The sequence below is a fragment of the Schistocerca americana genome, chromosome 1 (genome assembly GCF_021461395.2).
Source record: "Schistocerca americana isolate TAMUIC-IGC-003095 chromosome 1, iqSchAmer2.1, whole genome shotgun sequence".
NCBI lineage: Eukaryota > Metazoa > Arthropoda > Insecta > Orthoptera > Acrididae > Schistocerca > Schistocerca americana.
In genome coordinates, this window is record NC_060119.1 from 639,126,598 (window position 1) to 639,146,791 (window position 20,194).

General features: G+C 39.1%; 1 protein-coding gene across 1 annotated transcript in view; it reads left to right on the top strand.

Annotated features, from left to right (window-relative positions):
• The window catches only part of LOC124607652, a 653,970-nt gene that overhangs the window by 561,763 nt on the left and 72,013 nt on the right, over positions 1-20,194 (top strand). Inside the window, exons 11-14 of the mRNA XM_047139922.1 lie at positions 6,636-6,794; positions 15,080-15,192; positions 15,283-15,602; positions 19,551-19,782. Coding sequence (XP_046995878.1) covers positions 6,636-6,794; positions 15,080-15,192; positions 15,283-15,602; positions 19,551-19,782 — 824 coding nt within the window. The remainder of the gene's footprint in view (positions 1-6,635; positions 6,795-15,079; positions 15,193-15,282; positions 15,603-19,550; positions 19,783-20,194) is intronic.

Below are 20,194 nucleotides of genomic sequence, written 5' to 3' on the forward strand. Positions count from 1 at the left end.
GGTTTAAATGATATTCATAAAATATGCTCTCCAACTGATGCAAGTAACTCCATGATGTTATTGAACTGACTGGCTCATGCAGACTCAGTCAAAGGATTTTCACAAAGATACGTGTACATAGATGTTAACAAATTGGTTACCGGGTGTTGACTGCCTAACTGTTACACATAGAAGTTCAGGACAGAGATGCTGACAAAATAAATGCAAGTCATGAACTATTTGAAGCACTGCCATGTTACTTGTATGACTATATATAGAAGTGCATATGAATAATAGTTAAAATTAGTTATTATGTTTTAGTTTATAACAGGGAAGGTAACAAAATTAGTGAACATGAAATTATAATGAACAAAAGAGCAAATATGTTTACTTAAGAATTGAGCACTGGAAAAATTGACAAATTTATAGGTTTTATTTTGTGATTAATATGTATACTTCCATGGGGCTTCCTAGTTCCTGACAAAATTGCCTAAAATACTAAATTTTCCATGTCAGAATAACATCTTTTGCTAGCGCAAGTGGGCATATTTGTAATAAGAAAAATTGGGGGCTAGAAAACTGAATTCTGAAAATAAACACTTTTCAGAAATGGAACATTCTAGAAGATAAGAATTTTGACTACAAATAACTTTTGAAATTAGAAGCTCTCAGAAGAAAAAAAAAATAGAGAGAAACATTCCACGTGGGAAAAATATATCTAAAAACAAAGATGATGTGACTTACCAAACGAAAGGGCTGGCAGGTTGATAGACACTCAAACATACACACAAAATTCAAGCTTTCACAATCAACGGTTGCTTCATCAGGAAAGAGGGAAGGAGAGGGAAAGACGAAACGATATGGGTTTTAAGGGAGAGGGTAAGGAGTCATTCCAATCCTGGGAGTGGAAAGACTTACCTTAAGGGGAAAAAAGGACAGGTATACACTCGCACACACACACATATCCATCTGCGCATACACAGACACTAGCAGACATTTTCATTTGGTAAGTCACATCATCTTTGTTTGCCTCCAGAAAGATCATAGGAGGCGCACGTCGGCACGGCGTGTCATGGACAGTAATTGCCGCAAGTAAAGTCCCGTCCACCAGAGGGCATGCGAGAATTCGGCCACACCCTCTGCCGGCGGAACAACAACTCAGGCAGCACGGGCCTTGCCCAGTCAGTTTGCATCGGGCAGGTCTAGCAGACAGTTTCCGGTCTACACTAGGTGAAGTGCGACGGAAGCGTGAATCATGTTACTACACAGTTGACGACCAGTGGGGTCGTTCTTTCGCATGTTGCGTCGTTGTTCCGGTTTCACAGCTTATCCATGGCATGGAGGATTTAGTGTGGATTTTGATTGAGAAGCAGACGGAGCTCATGGCAACCATGAAAAAAGTGCTTTCGGCATTGCTCCCCACACAGTCTGCTCCAGTGCCGTTCCCTCCTCCTTTTCCCCCATATGACGCGACGGTGGAGGATTGGGACACCTATGAACATTGCCTTCGGCAGCATTTCCTGGCATTTCATGTTGCCAATGTGGAGGTGTGTTGTGCACTTTTCTTGTCTTGGATATCTCCCTCGCTGTATCAAGATTTGCGGCAGCTAGTGCCGTTGCAGGAACCCTTGTCCTTGTCTTTTGACGCATTGTGTTCATTGCTGTCTTCACATTATCGCTGCCGCACGCATTTTGTGGCGGCTAGGGTTGAGGTCTATCAATGCAAGAAACAGCCCCATCAGTCTTACTGGGCGTGGACCGCTACCCTGCACAGTCTTAGTCGAAAGTGTCATTTTCTCATGGAGCAGTCATGAGAGTCGTATGCCCACATTATGGTGCGCGACGTCATTGTTCGTTCAGCCCCTGATAGGGAGGTCCGGCAACAGGCCCTGCAGTTGAAAGACCTGTCCATTGCTCAATCGTATGAAGTTTCTCATGCCGCAGGTCAACAGTTGGAAGCGTGGTGCGACGTCGTGGCGGTTCAGGGCGGTGCGGCCGCGTCCATTGCGTCCGGGGTGGATGACGTGTGAGCGGTACAATCCAGCCGTTACGGCCGCTCACGCACGGCACATAAACAGAGTTCCGGCCACCAGCCCTTGTTACTGTCCTGTGCGTCATGCTATGTACATCATGATCGGTCAGAGTGCCTCCAGTGTTGGGCCATTTGTCACAAATGTAACAAAAAAGGACATGTTGCTTAAGTTTTCCGCTCAGCCTCGAAAGAATCGAAGGAAGCAGGTACAGAGGACATGGACATTGACATTCAGGAAGTTTCATTGGGCCAGGCTCCCGACACATTGACACACAAACTCTTTATCGAGGTGTCGGTTCGGTCACGCTGATTACAACTGCAAGTAGATACGGGCGCAGCAGTTTCCCTGTTGAATGCACAAACTTACTCCGACCTTGGGTCGCCCCTGTTGGCACCAGTTTACCGGCGTCTATGTGGTAATGGTAACCAGTTCATTCCCCTACTGGGTCAATTCACTACCGACGTTACTTAAAAATCACTCACTCGGCCTCTTACTCTTGTTGTCAGTGATGCGTGCTACGCTAACCTTTTTGGGTTGGATGCCTTTCAAGCTTTCGGTTTTTCTATCGCAGACACCATACAGTTGGTCTCCAAATACGTTCCCTATCAATCATTGGAATCTTTGATCTCTGACTTTAGGAAACCTTTGAGGAGGGCCTGGGGCATGTTTCAGACTTTGAAGCTCACTTGACGTTGAAGGCATTGGCTCGCCCGTGTTTTCTACGCACGAGGCAGATCCCCTTGGCTCTCTGCCCTCAGGTAAAAGCAGAGCTAGACCAGCTGACAGCCCTCGGGGTCGTTCTTCCCATTTCTTCTAGTGAGTGGGCTTCACCCCTCGTTATTGTCAGGAAACCTTCGGGAAAATTACGTCTTTGTGGCGATTTCAAGGCCACCATTAATTCCCAATTGGTGGTGGACACCTATCCCTTGCCTTGCCCTGATGAATTGTTCTCCGACGTGGCGGGCGGTCAATATTTTTCAAAAATCGATCTTTCGGAGGGTTATCATCAGATACCACTTGATGAGGACTCCAAACGGCTGGCAGTCATCAACACCCTGTTTGGCCTTTACCAGTACCAGTGGTTGGCCTTCAGAATATCCAGTGCCCCAGCGATATTTCAGCGTTATCTTGAGCACATCACGTCAACAATCCCACATTGTATTAATTACCTGGACAACATAATTGTCACAGGCTACAGCACAAAGGAACACTTGCACAACCTTCGAACCCTCTTTCTCAAATTCAGGTCTGTGGGCCTCTGTTGCAACCTGCGTAAGTCAAACTTCTTCCAAACGTCCATTGAGTATTTGGGCTACACCATTCTCAGCATGGCGTCCAGCCGCTAGGAAGTTTCGTCCAAGGTATCATCGATCTTCTGCGGCCCACTTCACTGAAAGAGTTACAAGATTTTTTAGGCAAGATCGCCTATTACCACCGGTTCATTCCCAGGGCTTCCACCATAGGCCGCCCCCTGTACTGTCTTCTGCGCAAGGGTGTTCCTTTTGATTGGTCGCCTGCATGCGAGCGAGCGTTCGCCTCATTGAAGGGCCTCCTCACACTTCCTTCTCAGTTTAACCATTTTTCTATATTAGTAAATATTTCCTCTTGGAAGATATATGGACAAGTCATAGTTGGAGACATGAGAAACTGAAAACAGCACTTGGAAGTAATGGGGCTCAAGCTCCCATCCAGACATCCAATTTAAGGCTCTACATAGTTTCCCTAAATTACTTTAAGACAGAATCTGAAAGGACAAATAAATAAAAAATAAGTACTTACTTATATCTTCCCATAAATCATTTTGGTGTATCAAGAAGCTGAGTGATAATCAGTTCCTCATGTAAGTCCATTTTCACCATCTGGACCCATGATGAAGCTGAACTGTGGATTTTTGTAGGATATCTGAATTTATTTTTAAATGTTATAGTCAGCAGGTTTTACCCAGAGCCTCATTGCCACTTCCCTAATGTTGGTATCCATCTTGCTGATAGCAAGCTCCATATTTGATAACATGTTCATTCCACAAACAATCAGTATTATTTTTTTATTCACATTTACCATCATATGCATGTGAAATACTCCTTTATCCACAACCTTACACTCATGGAGATGTTTCTGTTCAAACACTGATGCAGTATAAATACACAACAACCTCTCAAATTCATTTACTTCTTTCTATTGGAAACCCATCTGATTCACAGTGGGCCTTTGCCAACTTAGCCAGCTGATGACTATTACAATACAATAAAGGACCATGTCTTTCATAAAATGATACTAGCATGATTTGGAATATTTCATATGATGTCTCCATAAGATTTTTTTTACATAGGCATTGAAATACAGCACACCATAGTATTCTCCAGAAACTACCAAGACCAGTGTTAGCCTCTCATTTTTAATAAAATTACTTTCAGACAATAAGTCCCTGTGCAGCACACCTGCTCACTCTATGGTTCACATCTCTCAGACTACCCTTGCAGCAATAATTTTCCTGTTACATTACCGGCTGCCATGCTATTTTATCAAAGGAAGCACCAGCTGTGAGAAAACCATGTTGTACACTACAGCTGGTTCTTGGCTTCTGTGACACATCTGAACTGAAATTACAAAATCCTCATGTAGCTGTCTGTCTTATTTGCATTTTCGTTTCCTCCCCATGTCTGTTCTGTGATTGGTGATTGTGTTTCCCTCCTTCGGACTAATAAATTTGTTTGATTTTCCCCCTCTTTTTTATTTTAATGGATTTAACTTTCCTTTCTTTTGGCTTCTTCCTAAGTACTGCTATCTTCTTTAATATTCTGTCTTTTTCTCACCTATGCTTCTGTATCCAATCTGTTCCTTTGTTGAAGATTTCCAGCTCATCCTACTGCCGTCTCTCCCATGACCAGAGGTATGTTTCCAGTCAGTGTCATAATAGTTCTATTTCTTTATGCTCTTTTGTCTTGTTTGCAAATAAGAAATATTGCTTCTTACAGGAGAAGGGGAAAAATTGTTGGCATAGGATAGAGGCACCACTGATCTCAAAGAAATGTGGTTTCTGTTATGTTGGTGGGTGCATATTGAACAATAATATTAGTCAAGTATCAACTTGATCTGTGGAAAGTTATGTTTAGGCAACATTTTAAAGTGATCATGTTGTCTGTTTCATTCAAATGAATCACATAGTCGCAGGAAAAGTATGTGGTAGACATTGGTTCATTAATAGGATACTAGGAAAATTTAGTCTGTTTTCAGAGAAGATTGTCTGAAAACCACCCATGCAAAATATTGCTCATACCAAATAGGACTAATGGGGATATTGAACATTTACAAATAAGGACAGCAGAAATTGTTAGGTTTATTTGACACATGGAAGGGCATTGTGAAGATGTTGTAAAACTTAAACTGGCAAACGCTTCAAGATAGATGCCACCTATCCTTCAAAAGCCTACTTATGAAGTTTCAAGAACCAGCGTTAAGTGAGAAATCTAGGAATAATCAATGATTGTCGCCCCCCCTCCCTCCCCCAAGTATCATTACAGTAGGGAACAAAGGCAAGACTACTTACAGCAGACACAGAGGCATTTAAGCAATCATTCTTCCATGTTTCACTTGTTGATGAAATGAAAAGACCCTAGTAATTGGCAACCATACACTTCACACTGGTTGCAGAGTGTAGATGTAGATGAATTAAGTGGGATATGGTACAGTTATAAATTTTGTTGTTTTGGGCAGTTTATCACCAGTAAGGATTCATCTACAGTAAGCAAAGGTTTGTAGGGAGTCTGTTCATACATTTTCAACATTTAAGAAATGTGCATCTGAATTCAAAAGAGGGTGTGCTTCTCTTGGTGGGCAGCCATTTGAAGAACTTCCCAAACCTACAACCAGAAATGAAAATATCAAGAAGGTGATATAATAGGAATATCAGTTGAAAGACTATGGTACATTTCAACATGAAGAATTAACAATGAGAAAACTTTTTGCAAGATTAATGCTACAGTCTTTTTTTTTTTTTTTCTCTCCACTGACCAAACGCAAATGTGAAAACTAGATAAAGGAAAAGTCTACATCTACATCTCAGTTTCGTGTGCCAAAAAGAAAGGCTTTTGTTTTCTGGGATGCACAAGGGGAAATTCTTCTTATTGCATACCTTGCAAAGAATAAAATAGTAAATGGAAAAATACCATGTGAATCACCTAGGTCAACTATGTTGAAATATAACAACTTTTTTGACTTAGTCCATAGTCTTTCACCAATGAACCGGCAATTTTATCTTGCCTCTGTTATACCTGCTGCGGCTGGCAGATAGTAGCTAGGCTATCTGTCTAGTATCTGATTAATACACATGGATTTTATTAAATTATGAGATGGAATATTTAAACATATGAGTTAACTCACTGCAAATTTTGATTTCTTGTTTCTGTTTTTTCATAAGTTTATGGGACCTGTATTTCTGTAAATATATATCATACTATAATTTTGTAGAGTTTTTAATACTGTGCAAAATACAGTAAGAATAAATAAGCACATTTGTTACTAATTTAGGAAGTATCTCCCATATTCTTAAATTTACTTGGTTGCAATATCCAAAATAAATACAATAAAATGTCTCACCTGTTTTTTACCTTCTAATTATTTTAGATTTGGTTGGTTTATTCCATCGAAGCTCTCATATATGACACCTGGTATGGACCACTGGAAATTCTTCACAAATCCTAAAGAAGTTAGCATATTTGATGTTAAAGGTGATAAAGATATGGATTTTATCCGAAAGCATATGAAGGATAAATCAGCAAACAGGTATAATAAAATTAATCACTCCTATTCTTCCATGTAGAGGCTTTTCACATCATATAGATATAAATACTTTTCACATAATTTAATGTGTATGCCATAAGACTGTACTAATGTGATATCAAATAATTAAAAATTGTCTAGTCATTAGCTGCAGAGACAAGATCAACCACTTTGGAGTACACATAGATATAAATGAAGGCTCTAGGCCTTTCAGTTCACCACTTGGCCTTCATTGTCCTCCACATTGACTCAACTTGTATGTTTACTTTCCAAATGCTCTTCTCAGTTTTGTTACACTCATTTCCCCCTACTTGTTCCTGATTGTTTTCTCTTTCACACATTCCGTTGTTTTCTGTCTGTTATTAAAATGATTTGTTATATTTTCCTGGGCTTTATTTTACATTTGTCGATACTGTTTATCCATTACACTCTTTTCATCTTTAGCATCTTCACACCCACCCACACACACACACACACACACATACACACACACACACACACACACACACACACACACACACACACACACACATATAAAGAGAGAGAGAGAGGTATGGTGTGTGTGTGTGTGTGTGTGTGTGTGTGTGTGTCAGCTTTAATGTGATTGCCTCTGTCATTGCAGTTGGTGGATTGGTATTATCCTTCTGTTTCACATAGTTTCAGCATGTGAATTTATCTTTGACATTTTGCATTGCTGTAAATTGTTATCTGTACTATAATGAAACATCACTGAAAATGCAATTCTGTTATTATTACTTTCCTTTTACTATAAGTTTAAGATCAGTAGGTTTTCTTTCTGTGCATAACATAAATAGTAAATATTGTTTACAGCTCTTTTTTAAATGAAAATAATTTTAAGATTTCCATAATATTAACCACACCTATTAATCTGTTGACTTGTTCACACATCCTTTTCTGTAAAGCTACTCATAATGAGAGAGGCTCAGGACCAAGCAAGGTGACACAGTGGTTAGCACATTCAACTTGCATTCGGGAGGACAGTGGTTCAAACCCGCATGTGGACATCCTGACACTTCAGGCAAATGCTGGGATGGTTCCTTTGAAAGAAAACAGTTGATTTCCTTCCCAATTCTTCCCCAATCCAATGGGATCGATGACCTTGCTGTTTGGCCCCTCCCAAATCAACCAAGCAGAGCCTCAGGGATGTGAAATGAATAGCATTATTGTAGATATGGAGATAAAATAATCTATTTCTGTATGCTGTTGTTGTGATCTTCAGTCTGAAGACTAGTTTGATGCAGCTCTCCATGCTACTGTATTCTGTAAGTGAACTGTTTATTATTTCAAAGGAAATTTCCATAACTATTAACACATTTATCCCACTATGAGACAAGATGATCAATGCCTTCACGGAAAAACGTTTCTGGTTTGTGGGCTCACATATTGCCAAGTTTGTTTTGGTGCTTACATATCCCTCATGCAGTCTCAATCTCTCCCACTGTGATTTACATATTTTTGATGCACTGAAGAAAACATTTGTGGCTGTTGATATGCTTTCAATGAAGTAGTGCTCACCTGGGTACAATCATGATTCTGTAGGCTACAGCAAACATTTTACCATGAAAGCACTGAGCGTCTTACCTTACAGTAGGATGAATGTATTAATAGTTATGACAATTACTGTTTAAATAATAAACAGTTTACCTACCTTTCTCTGTCTGTCTTGTTTTCATTTGACTACCCCTTCTACTTTCATCTCAAAGGGAATTATGTACAAAAGGTAATGAGAAACACTGCTCCAAAACAATGGCCAGATTATTACTCAAAGCTTGTTCAAATGACGAAGTCTCAGATAGCTGTTGATATTTATTAAACATTTATTTATTTAGGGGTAAGAAATCATCACACAGGGTGCTCTGTGTTTCAAATTATGTCTTCTATGAGGAATCTTACAATTTATGAAGCTTTGGCAGTTGGCATAGATTTTGTGTCAGCATGATGGATAAGGCAGTAGTTTACAGTATTATCCATCTATTCCCATTTTTTCATTTTGTGAACCTCTCTAAGAGATAGATTCAAGTTGGGTGTAATGGTGTGTCAGCAGGCAGAATTAGTACCAAATGTCCCAGAAGTAACTGTGGCACATGCTTCTATTGCTGGCTTTCCTTACTGCAACTCACTTAGTATCTAATGCTTCACTAAGGACTTGTCCAGTGAACCATTTGTCTGATTCTGTCTAGAGTCTGTGGGAATCCTAGGTGACCGGATATTGGAGTGCCTTGAAAAAATTTCAGGATAATTGGCTGTTGGTGAGATCGAATGATGAGAACCATTTCCAGCCCAGGAAACTTCAGGCTAGCTGGTCATAATGAGAAGGAATGATGAGCAACTATTTCCACCCAATCAGATCATAGTCCTTCTTATACAGCGTCTCCATTTGTCAGTTCCTTATCCTTAAAAGTTTTTATTGTTTTCACGAATGCTGGATCTTCCTTCTGTTCAGCAGCAATGTTATTTAATTCAGTGAGGGCTGAGATTTCATCCACAGTGCTGTGTTCTCCAAAGGATTCCTTGAAAACCAGTCAGCTTTCTTATCTTTGTGTCCATTTTTGTTTACCGCTGTGATGTCATACTTCTGAAGACTCAGTCCCTACCTTGCCAATCGATCTGATGATTCCTTCAGGCTCATCAATCATCCTAGAGAATGTTTTGCCAAATAAATATGACCAGAACTTGTTGATGACCCAAACAACTAGACACTCTTTCTCAAGCAGTAAATTTGTCATCTCAACTTTGAAGAGTGCTCTGCAAGCATATGCTATCACTTTCCTGAACTTGTACTAGAACTTACCTATCCCATAACTGCTAACATCAGTGTGAGGTTCTGTTTGGCTTCCTCATCATACAGTGCTCAAAATTTAGATATTAGTGCCTCCTAAAGGACAGGGGAAGGTCTTTCCTCTATCTCATACCAGGAAAAATTGGTGCTTGTCTCTAGTGGTTCTTGCAAGGAATGTGCCTCTACAGAAGTCCTTTATGAATCTCTGGTAGTATGGACACATTCCAAGAAAACCTCTCACATCATGAATGTACCAAGGAGTTGGAAAAATCTGTGACTGCTCTTATCTTCTATGTGAGGCACATTTTTAGTTTCAGGTGGAGATATGCAGGCAGAACACACATCAACACAGTTGTCAGATGGCCTAGATATTCTTCAGGTATCAACAAAGAAACACCAATCTCATCCAAATAGCCAAGACATGTCATCCACTTAAGGTGTCACAACAGTTTGTACATCATATGTTTGAAGGGGGCTGGAGCATTAGACAGTTCAAACAGTGTAATTTTGAACTCTTAGATACCATCAGGAGTTATAAAGATTGTCTTTTCCTTGTTACCCTCATCAAATTTAATTTTCCAGTAGCTTGTTTGCATATCCATGGTTAAGAAATACATTGCTCCTTTCAAGCAGTCAATGAAGAAATGCTATTCTTCTTCACAGGGACTATAGGAGACGACTAAGGATTCTGAAATTTCAATGCTGTCACATTGCAATCCCCACTTCCTCTGTTGTTCAGCTGATGACATTTATAATAGCACTGGTTAGTTTGTGTTGGTATGGTATTTTACCATGGACCATTTGTTCTTTTGCTTCTCCACTCCTCTTTTGAAGGCATCTGACAATGGACACAGAATGGTTAATAATTGCCAATGTGGTTCCTTGGTCAGGCCAGATTCTATGTACCATTTGATAGCAGCCTCCTTCTCTTCACTGTTTGTAGTGAAAGTGACAAATGGTTCTCTATCCGTGGCACTAAGTAGTCCATCATGCATTGGTTTTGCTGTACTTACATAGCTTTAGAAATGAATTGTTGTCACTTATGACAGTTAGTGACCCTAAATTCTCCCTGACCACTTGCAATGCTTATTTCAACATGGGCATGTAGATTTCTTTTGCAAGCCTGAGTAGCTTTTGGAGTCAACAGAACCTCCATAGTTCAACTGAGCATCTAGATTGATTACTGGAACTCAACTTGTTGATTACAGCAGGATAGCAATGTCTTCAGTAGGAAACAACCATGTAAAGTGTGCTTGTTGGAATAGCTTTGTCAATCTGGAGCTCTGATCTTCCACAATCACTACTTGTGATGTCTACAAGAAGCATGAAGGCTGTGAAGACTGCCTCCTGTTGAGTGCAGCACGTGCATGGTCAGCATCAGCTGTGGGTGCAGAGGCTCTATCTGCTGCCATATGCCACAGTGACTCAGCAAGGGGAGTGTGGTCCCCATTGGCAGTGGGTGTGGTGGCAGAGGCTTGTACAGACTCATCGAGAGCAGTAGCATTAGTTACGTAGCTCATTGGCCTGACTGTTGCAAAGGGGGTGTTGTCTGCCTCTGCAGTAGATGTGTGTTGAAGTTCTCTGTTGTGGAAGAAGAATTTTTCTCTCCATGTGAGCAAGAAGCCAGTTCAACATGAACCTTCTCAGCGACAGCCGTGACTGTAGTTGTGGGATTTGCTGCACAGCATATGCTGTAATAATGAGTGTCCTCGATGTGAGTGCAATGATGTTTGTCTATGCATGTACCAAATCCACTGATGTGTTATTGATGAGTGATGCAGTGTCACATTTGCTGCATACAGAGCTGCAATGTGTTGTTGCTTGAGCAGTTTGCACAATGAATTTACCAAGTCAGAAGTGAGACATATGAGTTCAGCTAACTGTGGCAGAGAAGCAGCAGTTGTCACTCTCAAATGCATAGGCATTGCGATGAAAGAACCTTTGATGCATTAGCTGGAGGAATGTTGTAACAGCATGGCCATCAAAAGGTCTGAAGAGAGTCATAGTGTCTTGGAAAGTCTATGCCTAACACAGGTTCATCCATATCAGCCACGTTAAGTTCCAGTCAAAACAAAATGGTGGTGGAATTTAAGTTTGAGATTAGTAGAGCCATATGCTGTGACTGATGAGTTTTTAGCCACTTTGCAGAGTCATGGTGGAAGATGTCGGTGGTGTAGTAGATGATGCCAGGGGTATAACACTAGTATCTGCACCAGTGTCGACTGGGAAGAGCATGTCGCTGAATGAGATCGTGAACGTAAATTCTGTTCGGAGGTGGCTGTTTGTTATGTGATGGCTGGTCCTGATGTAGGCACTCTGTAGAATACCCATGAGATGATGCACCTAATTCATCCTGCAGTGTAAGTTTGGTTCCTGTGAGCAGGGTGAGTACCACTTCTGAGCCACGTCCCCATAGCTGATGTGGTACCAACACACAAGATACACGGGTGTGGCTGTGAACCAGAGGAGACATCTGTCATTGCAGTGGTGGACCAATTGAGGCTGTATTGGAGGCTGGGTAAGGCAGGAGTGGTGGGGCCAGCAGGCTTGCTACTGCCTCCACCAGGTAACACCATCATTGAGGTTGTCGACTGGTGTGATTTCCTGTGGGCATGTGCATGATGAAGTGTTTACAGGCTTGCCAACCATCGGTGGTGTCGATGAACTTGGCACAGAGATGAGCTGGTCATGTCTTATTAATTTTTAGGTGTTGTCTGCCAGCCTTAAATGTTTTTCTAGTGGATTGATAGAATGGGAAAGAGAGTTTAGTCAGAGGTCTTTTAGTATTTTAGTTAAAATCCAGAGTGACCACAGCATTTCATCTGATGGAAATTAAGTGTGTATTAATGCTCAAATTTTTTGCCAAATTTGAGATGCTGTGAGCTGGCCAAGCAATACTTCATGCACTATGTGATGAATTGCCTCTTGTGGGGAATCTTGACAGTCACTCAAGAATTGAAAATTTTGGATATCTGTAGCAGTCTCTTGTTGGTGCCGCAAGTATGAGATCAGATGTCTAATCCATGTATAGATGTAAGCAATGTGATGAAAGATGGCAGAACAGATGGAGCAAACACTGATGAAGGTATTAAGACTGTAGAAGCCGGTGCCGTACCTGGGCACTTGACTGTATACTGTCCTTGAGGTACATGCATGTAAACTGGCATGGCAGGCATGGTAGCAGACACAACCGACATGCCAGAAATGTCTGTGGATATCAAAAATTTCAGAATGCACAACTTAGTGCACTGTGGATTGTTTACAGGTTCAAGTGCACTAAAAACACTCAATGTAGGAGCACCAGATGGAGCAGAAACAGTGAAAATCACATTGTTCATTGGTAAAAGTCCACTGTTTGTGCACTACTGTTGTTGCACTGGATTGAACATGTATGGATTGTCATTGAATTGGACAAGGTTATGTGTGTATGTCAGCAATATGGTACTGTGGTGGGAAGCTGGTGGCCTGGGTCATGGGTTAGGCTGAGAAAATGTAACAAACAGGTCACCCGACATTACAAAATGTTAATGCACTGAAAAGCCACTCAGTGAAGCAACTTGATGTGTAAAATATCATGGGAAATGTCCCTGGGTGTAGAAAATAGTTCAGTAAAGTTCAGTGTCTACACTGTTTGTTGAATGAGTTGTGCCGGCAATGAAGCAAACAGTTCATAGTTTTCAAATTTCACATGATTCAAAGCTCCATAGTGGCAAATCAGAGCAGGAGAAATGGACACGGGTGATGATGTGGTGGATGAAGTCTGTTGCTGTGTCATAGCAGTCATTGTCATTGGCCACATTGTCCTCTGTTACTTTTATGCAGCATTACCCAAAAACGTGTAACATGTGGTCACTGGTGTGGGTGTGGGTGGCCTTCATAGTGAAATAACATCCGAACACCACTTTAACTGAGTAATGCTTTATTATAAGTCACACATTTCACAAGTCAGCCAAACAGTTCAACAGTAAACAAGAGATTGCCCAACTTTACACTATGGGCCAATGATGTCCTCTCTCTCTCTCTCTCTCTCTCTCTCTCTCTCTCTCTCTCTCTCACACACACACACACACACACACACACACATACACACACACACACACACACACACACAAAATTGGTATTGGTATGAATATTTTACAAAAAGTAATTCCTGCTGTCAGCTTCATATATATTTGTACAGATATGGACCATAAATTTAGGTACAGTACACAAACAATGTTCAATCAAGAAAACTGTCACATTCCTAGTGAAAAATTCATGTATTTTTATTTTTTTCTCAGATAGTTGTAAAGTTCAGTACCTTGATTAACTGTGCATTTTTAAAGGCAGAGATGTACACTTCCTTTGAACATGGAGTTTCATTTATTCATTGTACTATGAATACAGAGTTTTGCTGAATTTAGTAATATTACTTTTAACACTCTTATGTATTTCCAGTATGTAAATATTCCATAAATGAATAAACTATTAAAGGCAGAAAGATATGATTTGTTTGAACAAGGAGTTTCATTTTATATATTGTACTATGAATACAGAAATTAACACTTTTGCTGAATTTAGCAATGTTACTTTTAACCAACTTACGTATTTCCAATATGTAAATTCTTCCCAGAGGTAAAAATAAAGAGGGTGTCTGCAGTTGTATGTAGGCTTTGCTTTGTGCATTACCCTTACGGCTCTTTTCCAAATGAGGAAAATGTGTGACCCATTTGGAGAGTTTCCCCAGAATATTATACCTTACTGCATTACAATATGAAATGTTGTATAGTGTATTGTGTGAACAGCTCTGGGTTGGTGAAGTACACAAGAACATGTGAGGCATAGCATGCTTTCTTCAGCTTACTGTAAGTTTTGCTGATGTGTGTTTGCTATTTTAAGTTATCATGGATCTACAGGCCTAAAAATTTCGTTCCTGAGGTGGAGTATATTTTTCAGCCATGAATTTTCACATTGGATTCAATTTTCTTGGTTCTTCAATGACAGTCTTCAAATGATGTTTTTATGTGTTAGGAGATGTGAAAGGATTAGAGTACTTGTTGCAGTGAAAATGGTGCTGATTAGAATTTGAGCATTTCAGGAGATTGTGAAAGAATGTTTCCTGTTGTGAGAGATTTCTCAAGTATGTTAGTCAGTTAAATGATGCTGTTTAAAAGTCCATAGAAACTAAAGAATAATTGAAGTGTGTTTGGAACTGTATGAGTGTTAGCATTCTTCTGCTTAATATGAAAATACTGGAAAAACAGGTTGCAATCAGTAAGCTCTTTTTGTTAATAGGCCTATTAGAAATTTTAATATTTGTTCTTCTGATTGTTTTCATAAGACATTAATAATGAATAATAATATGATTTTTAATTAGCAGAAAGGCAATTAAGATCAAGTATTCACAGGTTTGTTATCACAGTTGTTTTAGTTTATTTCTTTATGCTGGAATAAAATGATAAATGTATACTTGAGTGACTTTCTAATGTTGGGTTGATACTGTTAACAGTTATTACTGCCGAACTGACTTTTGTGAGAATGGCATATATTCACCTGATTGGTGTTCTGACTCTACAAAGAATAACACAGCAAACTGTGCTCTTTTGTTGGCTGGATATCCAGGTAAATCAAGAAGGAAAAACTAGAGTACTTAATGTATGTAATGTATGTACAGTGGAAAATATGTATCACATGGTTCTCATTGTATTTCAGGTCAAACAGCATTTGTGGTGGATCATATAAGAGAACTTCGTTTATATGTGAAAGTAGCGTGGTTAGGCCCAAATTTGAAAAATGTAACTGAAACTTTAACAAACAGTTATGTTAAAAGCGGTGTGAAAAAATCTCTTATTATTCTATCTTGGACACCGAGTTTGATTACTGCAGCTGATGATGATGATTTCACACTTGTAACATTTCCTGAATGCAATCCATTCTCATCCCATACTGAAATTGGCTGCAAATATGAGTTACACAGGCTCACTAAATTTGCTTGGTCAAAAATTAAAGATGGAGCAACACCTGCTTATCAGGTAAAAGATAGAATTTCTTTTGAAGTATGTATGAAAATCTAAAAAAATAATCCAAGCTAACTCAAAATTTATAATGCTGCACACTCAAATTAAGTTTTCCATTGACTAGATGTCCTGTCAAATATTGATGATAAACTTTAAGAATTTATATGCATTTTAATGCAGCACATTTCAGGATTTAAAATTTTGAATTTACAATTCTTGTTCATTTATATAAATCTTTTTTCAACTATTGTTTGCTACCAAACTAAAAGGTGTTACTCATAAGCTCCTGGAATATACATGTAGTTCATGAAATCTACCTAATATGATGAATTTCCACCAGGTGGTGCTTCATATACCCTTTGTGAGTTGGTGCCTCAAGTGCCTTTATGTTAGGTGGCCATGGTTTTTTTTTTTTTTTTTTTTTGTACATTTCTCATTGTTGCATGTTGTGTGTCATGCGAAATTGATGATGGCAGGTGTCCAGGGGCAACATGTGAGTGTATACATTTGTTTGAGACTTGGGAAAATAGTTCCAGGAATGCTTAACATGTTGAAGCAAGTATTTCAGGAAAATGCCTTAGCTCACAGTCAAACTGACAGATGGCATTTTCAAGATGGCAGAACATAGTTTGAACAATGATCCTCATTCAGGATGGCCATCAGCCATCATTTGGAATATGGCTGGAATTGTCATTTGGAATATGGCATTGTAGGATTGTAGGCCATCCACCCAGGAGATACACAATATCATGAGCTGTCTAATGGATTGTGTCAAAGAGTTTTGTCTGACAAACTGCACATGCAACAGTTTGCTGCAGTCTGTCCTTAAAATTCTCATCAGTGTGCATGCACGAGAGAACTTCAAGAGAGGCTTAAGAGTGAACCAGACTTTCCTTTGAATGCTGTTACTGGTGATGAATGCTGGATTTTGGGGCATAATCCTGAAATGAAGTAGTAGTTGTCACAAAGAAACAGTCCACCATCACCCCATTTTGAGAAATTATGGTAATTGAAGAGTAATGTAAAATCTGTGTTCATCTGTTTCTGCAAAATGGAAGCAATTTTCCATAAAGAGTTTGTCTCTCCTCTTCAGTCCCTCAGTGTGCTGTTCTGCTTTGATGTCCTGAGGTGGTTGATGGAGAGCACAAGAGGAAAATGAGCAAAAAACTGCCACATGGATGATTGGTTTCTACATCATGACAGTGTGCTATGACTCATTGCATTGATCATCCTGGAATTTCTGGTGAAAAACAAACTGACAATTGTCCATCATTCACCTTATTCTCTCAACCTGGTGCAGAGTGAACTTTTTCTTTATTCCCCGGAATGAAACTCAAGTTAAAAGGCAGATTATTTCAGACAGTTGAGGAAATTCAAGCAGAATGGCTAATGGTACTAAAGTATCTAATGGAAAATGCATTCTAGGGAACTTTTGGTCATTATATACAGTCTCAAAGTGACTATTCTGAAGGTGATGGTGATGAATAAGATAAAGATAAAGTGTTATTTTAGTTATCACTGTTTTCTGGGAATTTTTGGGTAGCACCTCATTTTATTCAGAATTTTGGAAAAGTAGTCACACTTTAAAAACGTGGGAAATGAAATAATAATAATTCCAACTATCTGAGGTACACATAATCAGTTCTATAAATAGCAATGGCTCTCAGCCCAGAGCTGCTGCCTTGGACACTGGTGGTGAAGGAAATTTTCATCACCAGCATTTAATCGGGAAGAGATTAGCTGATGGTGCCCTACTGCTCATCCATGTTGTAACTGGTATACCCATACTCCCTGCAATACTTCATGGAGTTAACACAGGTGGCATCGCTGGAGGTAATCTAGCTGCTTGAGAGGTAGTTCAGTTCAGTGACATACTGGTGGTATTCAAGGTAATTTATTGACATTGTGTTTCAACCTCTCCATTTCCTTAGTTTCTGTAATCATTGTGTGCTATAGCAACACAATACTTTTTGGAGAAAGGTGTCCAGTAATCTACATGACATCAGTAAACATTTGACATACTGTGCTGAGAAAACAAGAGGGATCCTATTCCAGTAATCACTAAAATATATTCTTTAGTTTCAAACAATGGAAAATCCAGGATGGATGTAACAGTATTAGAGAAGGGAAGTTGCTACTCACCATATAGCAGAGACGCTGAGTCAGAGATAGCCACAACAAAAAGATTCTTACAATTATAGCTTTTGGCCATTAAGGCCTTTGTCAATAACAGGCACACGTACACACACTGACGCAAATGCAACTCGTATACATGACTGCAGTCTCAGGCAACTGAATCACACTCAATTTCTTTAGTTGCTTCAGTTTCTTATGATGTAGTTCCACTTATAGACTTCACATAATGTAAACCTCATGCTGTTTAGGACTTAATTTCAAACATCAAAACCCTATGCTTCCAATGGATGAAACACCTCTTAGAGACCACATATAGTTAAAACTCAGTGTTCCTCCTGTGGAAGCCGCACATAGAATTTCTAATTTAATCCCGATGACAAATCCTTTTTCATTTTGATTATCGTCTAATTTCTAATTTAAAGTAAAGTCTCACCTGTTAACATAGCTCCTAGCAAACAAGCAGCCAAAATGTAAAATACTTCTCTACAATTTGTGAAGAAAATTATATTCAGTCTATGAATAGGAATTCTTATAAATGCCAAAATGCTTATCACTAACATTAAAACAAATAATACTTTGTGAAAACAATCCTTTTGTATTACTACTCTGTTAATGTTTCATTCTATTTTTTAACTCTTTCTTGTCTCCGCTTTAGATTATTATAATTTTTCCTTTCCATGCCTACAATTTTACTTCAGAGCTCCTTGAAACTTCCTGATGGGTTCGAATTGTGGCCTGAGCCAGCAGTTGAACCTACAAGCTTGGTTTCCAGAGGCAGTTGTCTATGTACTGAGCTACCCATGCATGGTTCACAACCTGCTCTCACAGTTTCAATTCTGCCATTACCTCTCTCCTACTTTCCAAATTTCATAGAAACTCTCCTTAACACAATTCTGGATTAGCACACACTGTTGCAGAGTGAAAGATTCATTCTGAACACAACTGTAAGACTGGCAAAGCAATTTCTCTGCAGTATCTTTCTTCTGTGGGTGCACATAGCTTTAATTGGCCAGAAAGTTTCAAAATTAGCATGATTTCTCCTCCACAGTGAAAGACTTATTCTGAGGCATCTTTTTTGAAATTATTTGCATTTTTCTGTAGGCCTGTGGTCTCTTTTCCAATCCCCTTTCTTCCTTTCCTTTCATTTCTCGTACTTGTTTTTCAGTGTTTCTGCCTATAGCTCCTTCTGTTACTGTTAGCAGCATCAACATCCTATGGTAGTCACTGTTCCTCTTCAATAACTTCTCTCTGTATTTTTTCTCACGCTACCTCTTCAGTTTTATTTTTTGAGAAATGTGCCTCAGATAGTCTTTTGAAGTACAAACAAAATACATTTATAAATAAAATTGTGTGTAAGGCTACTGTTAGATCTTTTGTTTTGATAGCACTGCTTCCAGTGTAAATAAACACTTCATCAAGCTTGAGTACTCTTTAAATGTTTAGTGAGGTAATAAAACTTGTGAACAGAGTCTTTCAAAACCAGTCTCCACATGAGTTAAATCTGCATTACATTTTGGTGTCTGTTGAAAAGGACATTGTCAAGGTGGCCCTTGAAATAGAGGCTGATATGCCAATTAAATTTGATGATAGGTGTAATTCAGAATCCAGAAAAAGTTTATTCAAAATGAGATTTTATTATCAGATTGATTTAAAAGTGTTATGATTGGCTTTTGGGGAGCCATGTTGTTTAGTGAAAAATGCACTTGAGGACTCCCTTAATAGCCTGCCTATACAGTAAACAAGTTTTAAAGCAGAGTAACATATCTTCTCAGTTGTACTGTACTCTTTGTTTTATTTATTAAATAATAAAAATTGTAATCTTCAAAGGCACTACTCAAGATGACATTTTCAAGAGAGGATTACCAGAATCTTCTTAAAATTTACAAAAAAACTAGCAACAAACATAATATAAGCAGTATTGCTTGTGCCTGGATGCATCAGAATGAAGAGGTTTGGGAATCATGGATACCTAGGTTGGAAGATAAGAATGTGCTTCATATTGGAGGAATATTTCCTATATCTTCATCATCATCTAGTTCTGCCAAAGGAATTGTCAGAGGTATGTTCAGACAACAAATTTAAAGTGTGATTCTTTATGTTTTTGTGGTGCAATGACTGATGTATTAATTTCCAGGGAACACAGCTGCATAAATTCCCCTTCTTCTTGCAATTTTTGGCCATATACTATTCAGCCATCTTCTGAGTGACCTGAATGATTGATGCTACAGCATTTGCTCTGTCCTTATAATCTTGCAGACCATGCCATTGCACATGCACCTACAGATACACACTTACTTATCTGCTGTGGACAATACTCAATGGGTTCAAAAACTCTCTTTTAGTGTAGACTGCTCTTGTCAGTAGTGATGTGTGCTCTGTGAAGTTGGAGATGTTGATGACACATTTTTAGTGTGACCCTATGGTGAACATGAATTACAAGGATGTTTAAAATATGATGAATTCCATTCATG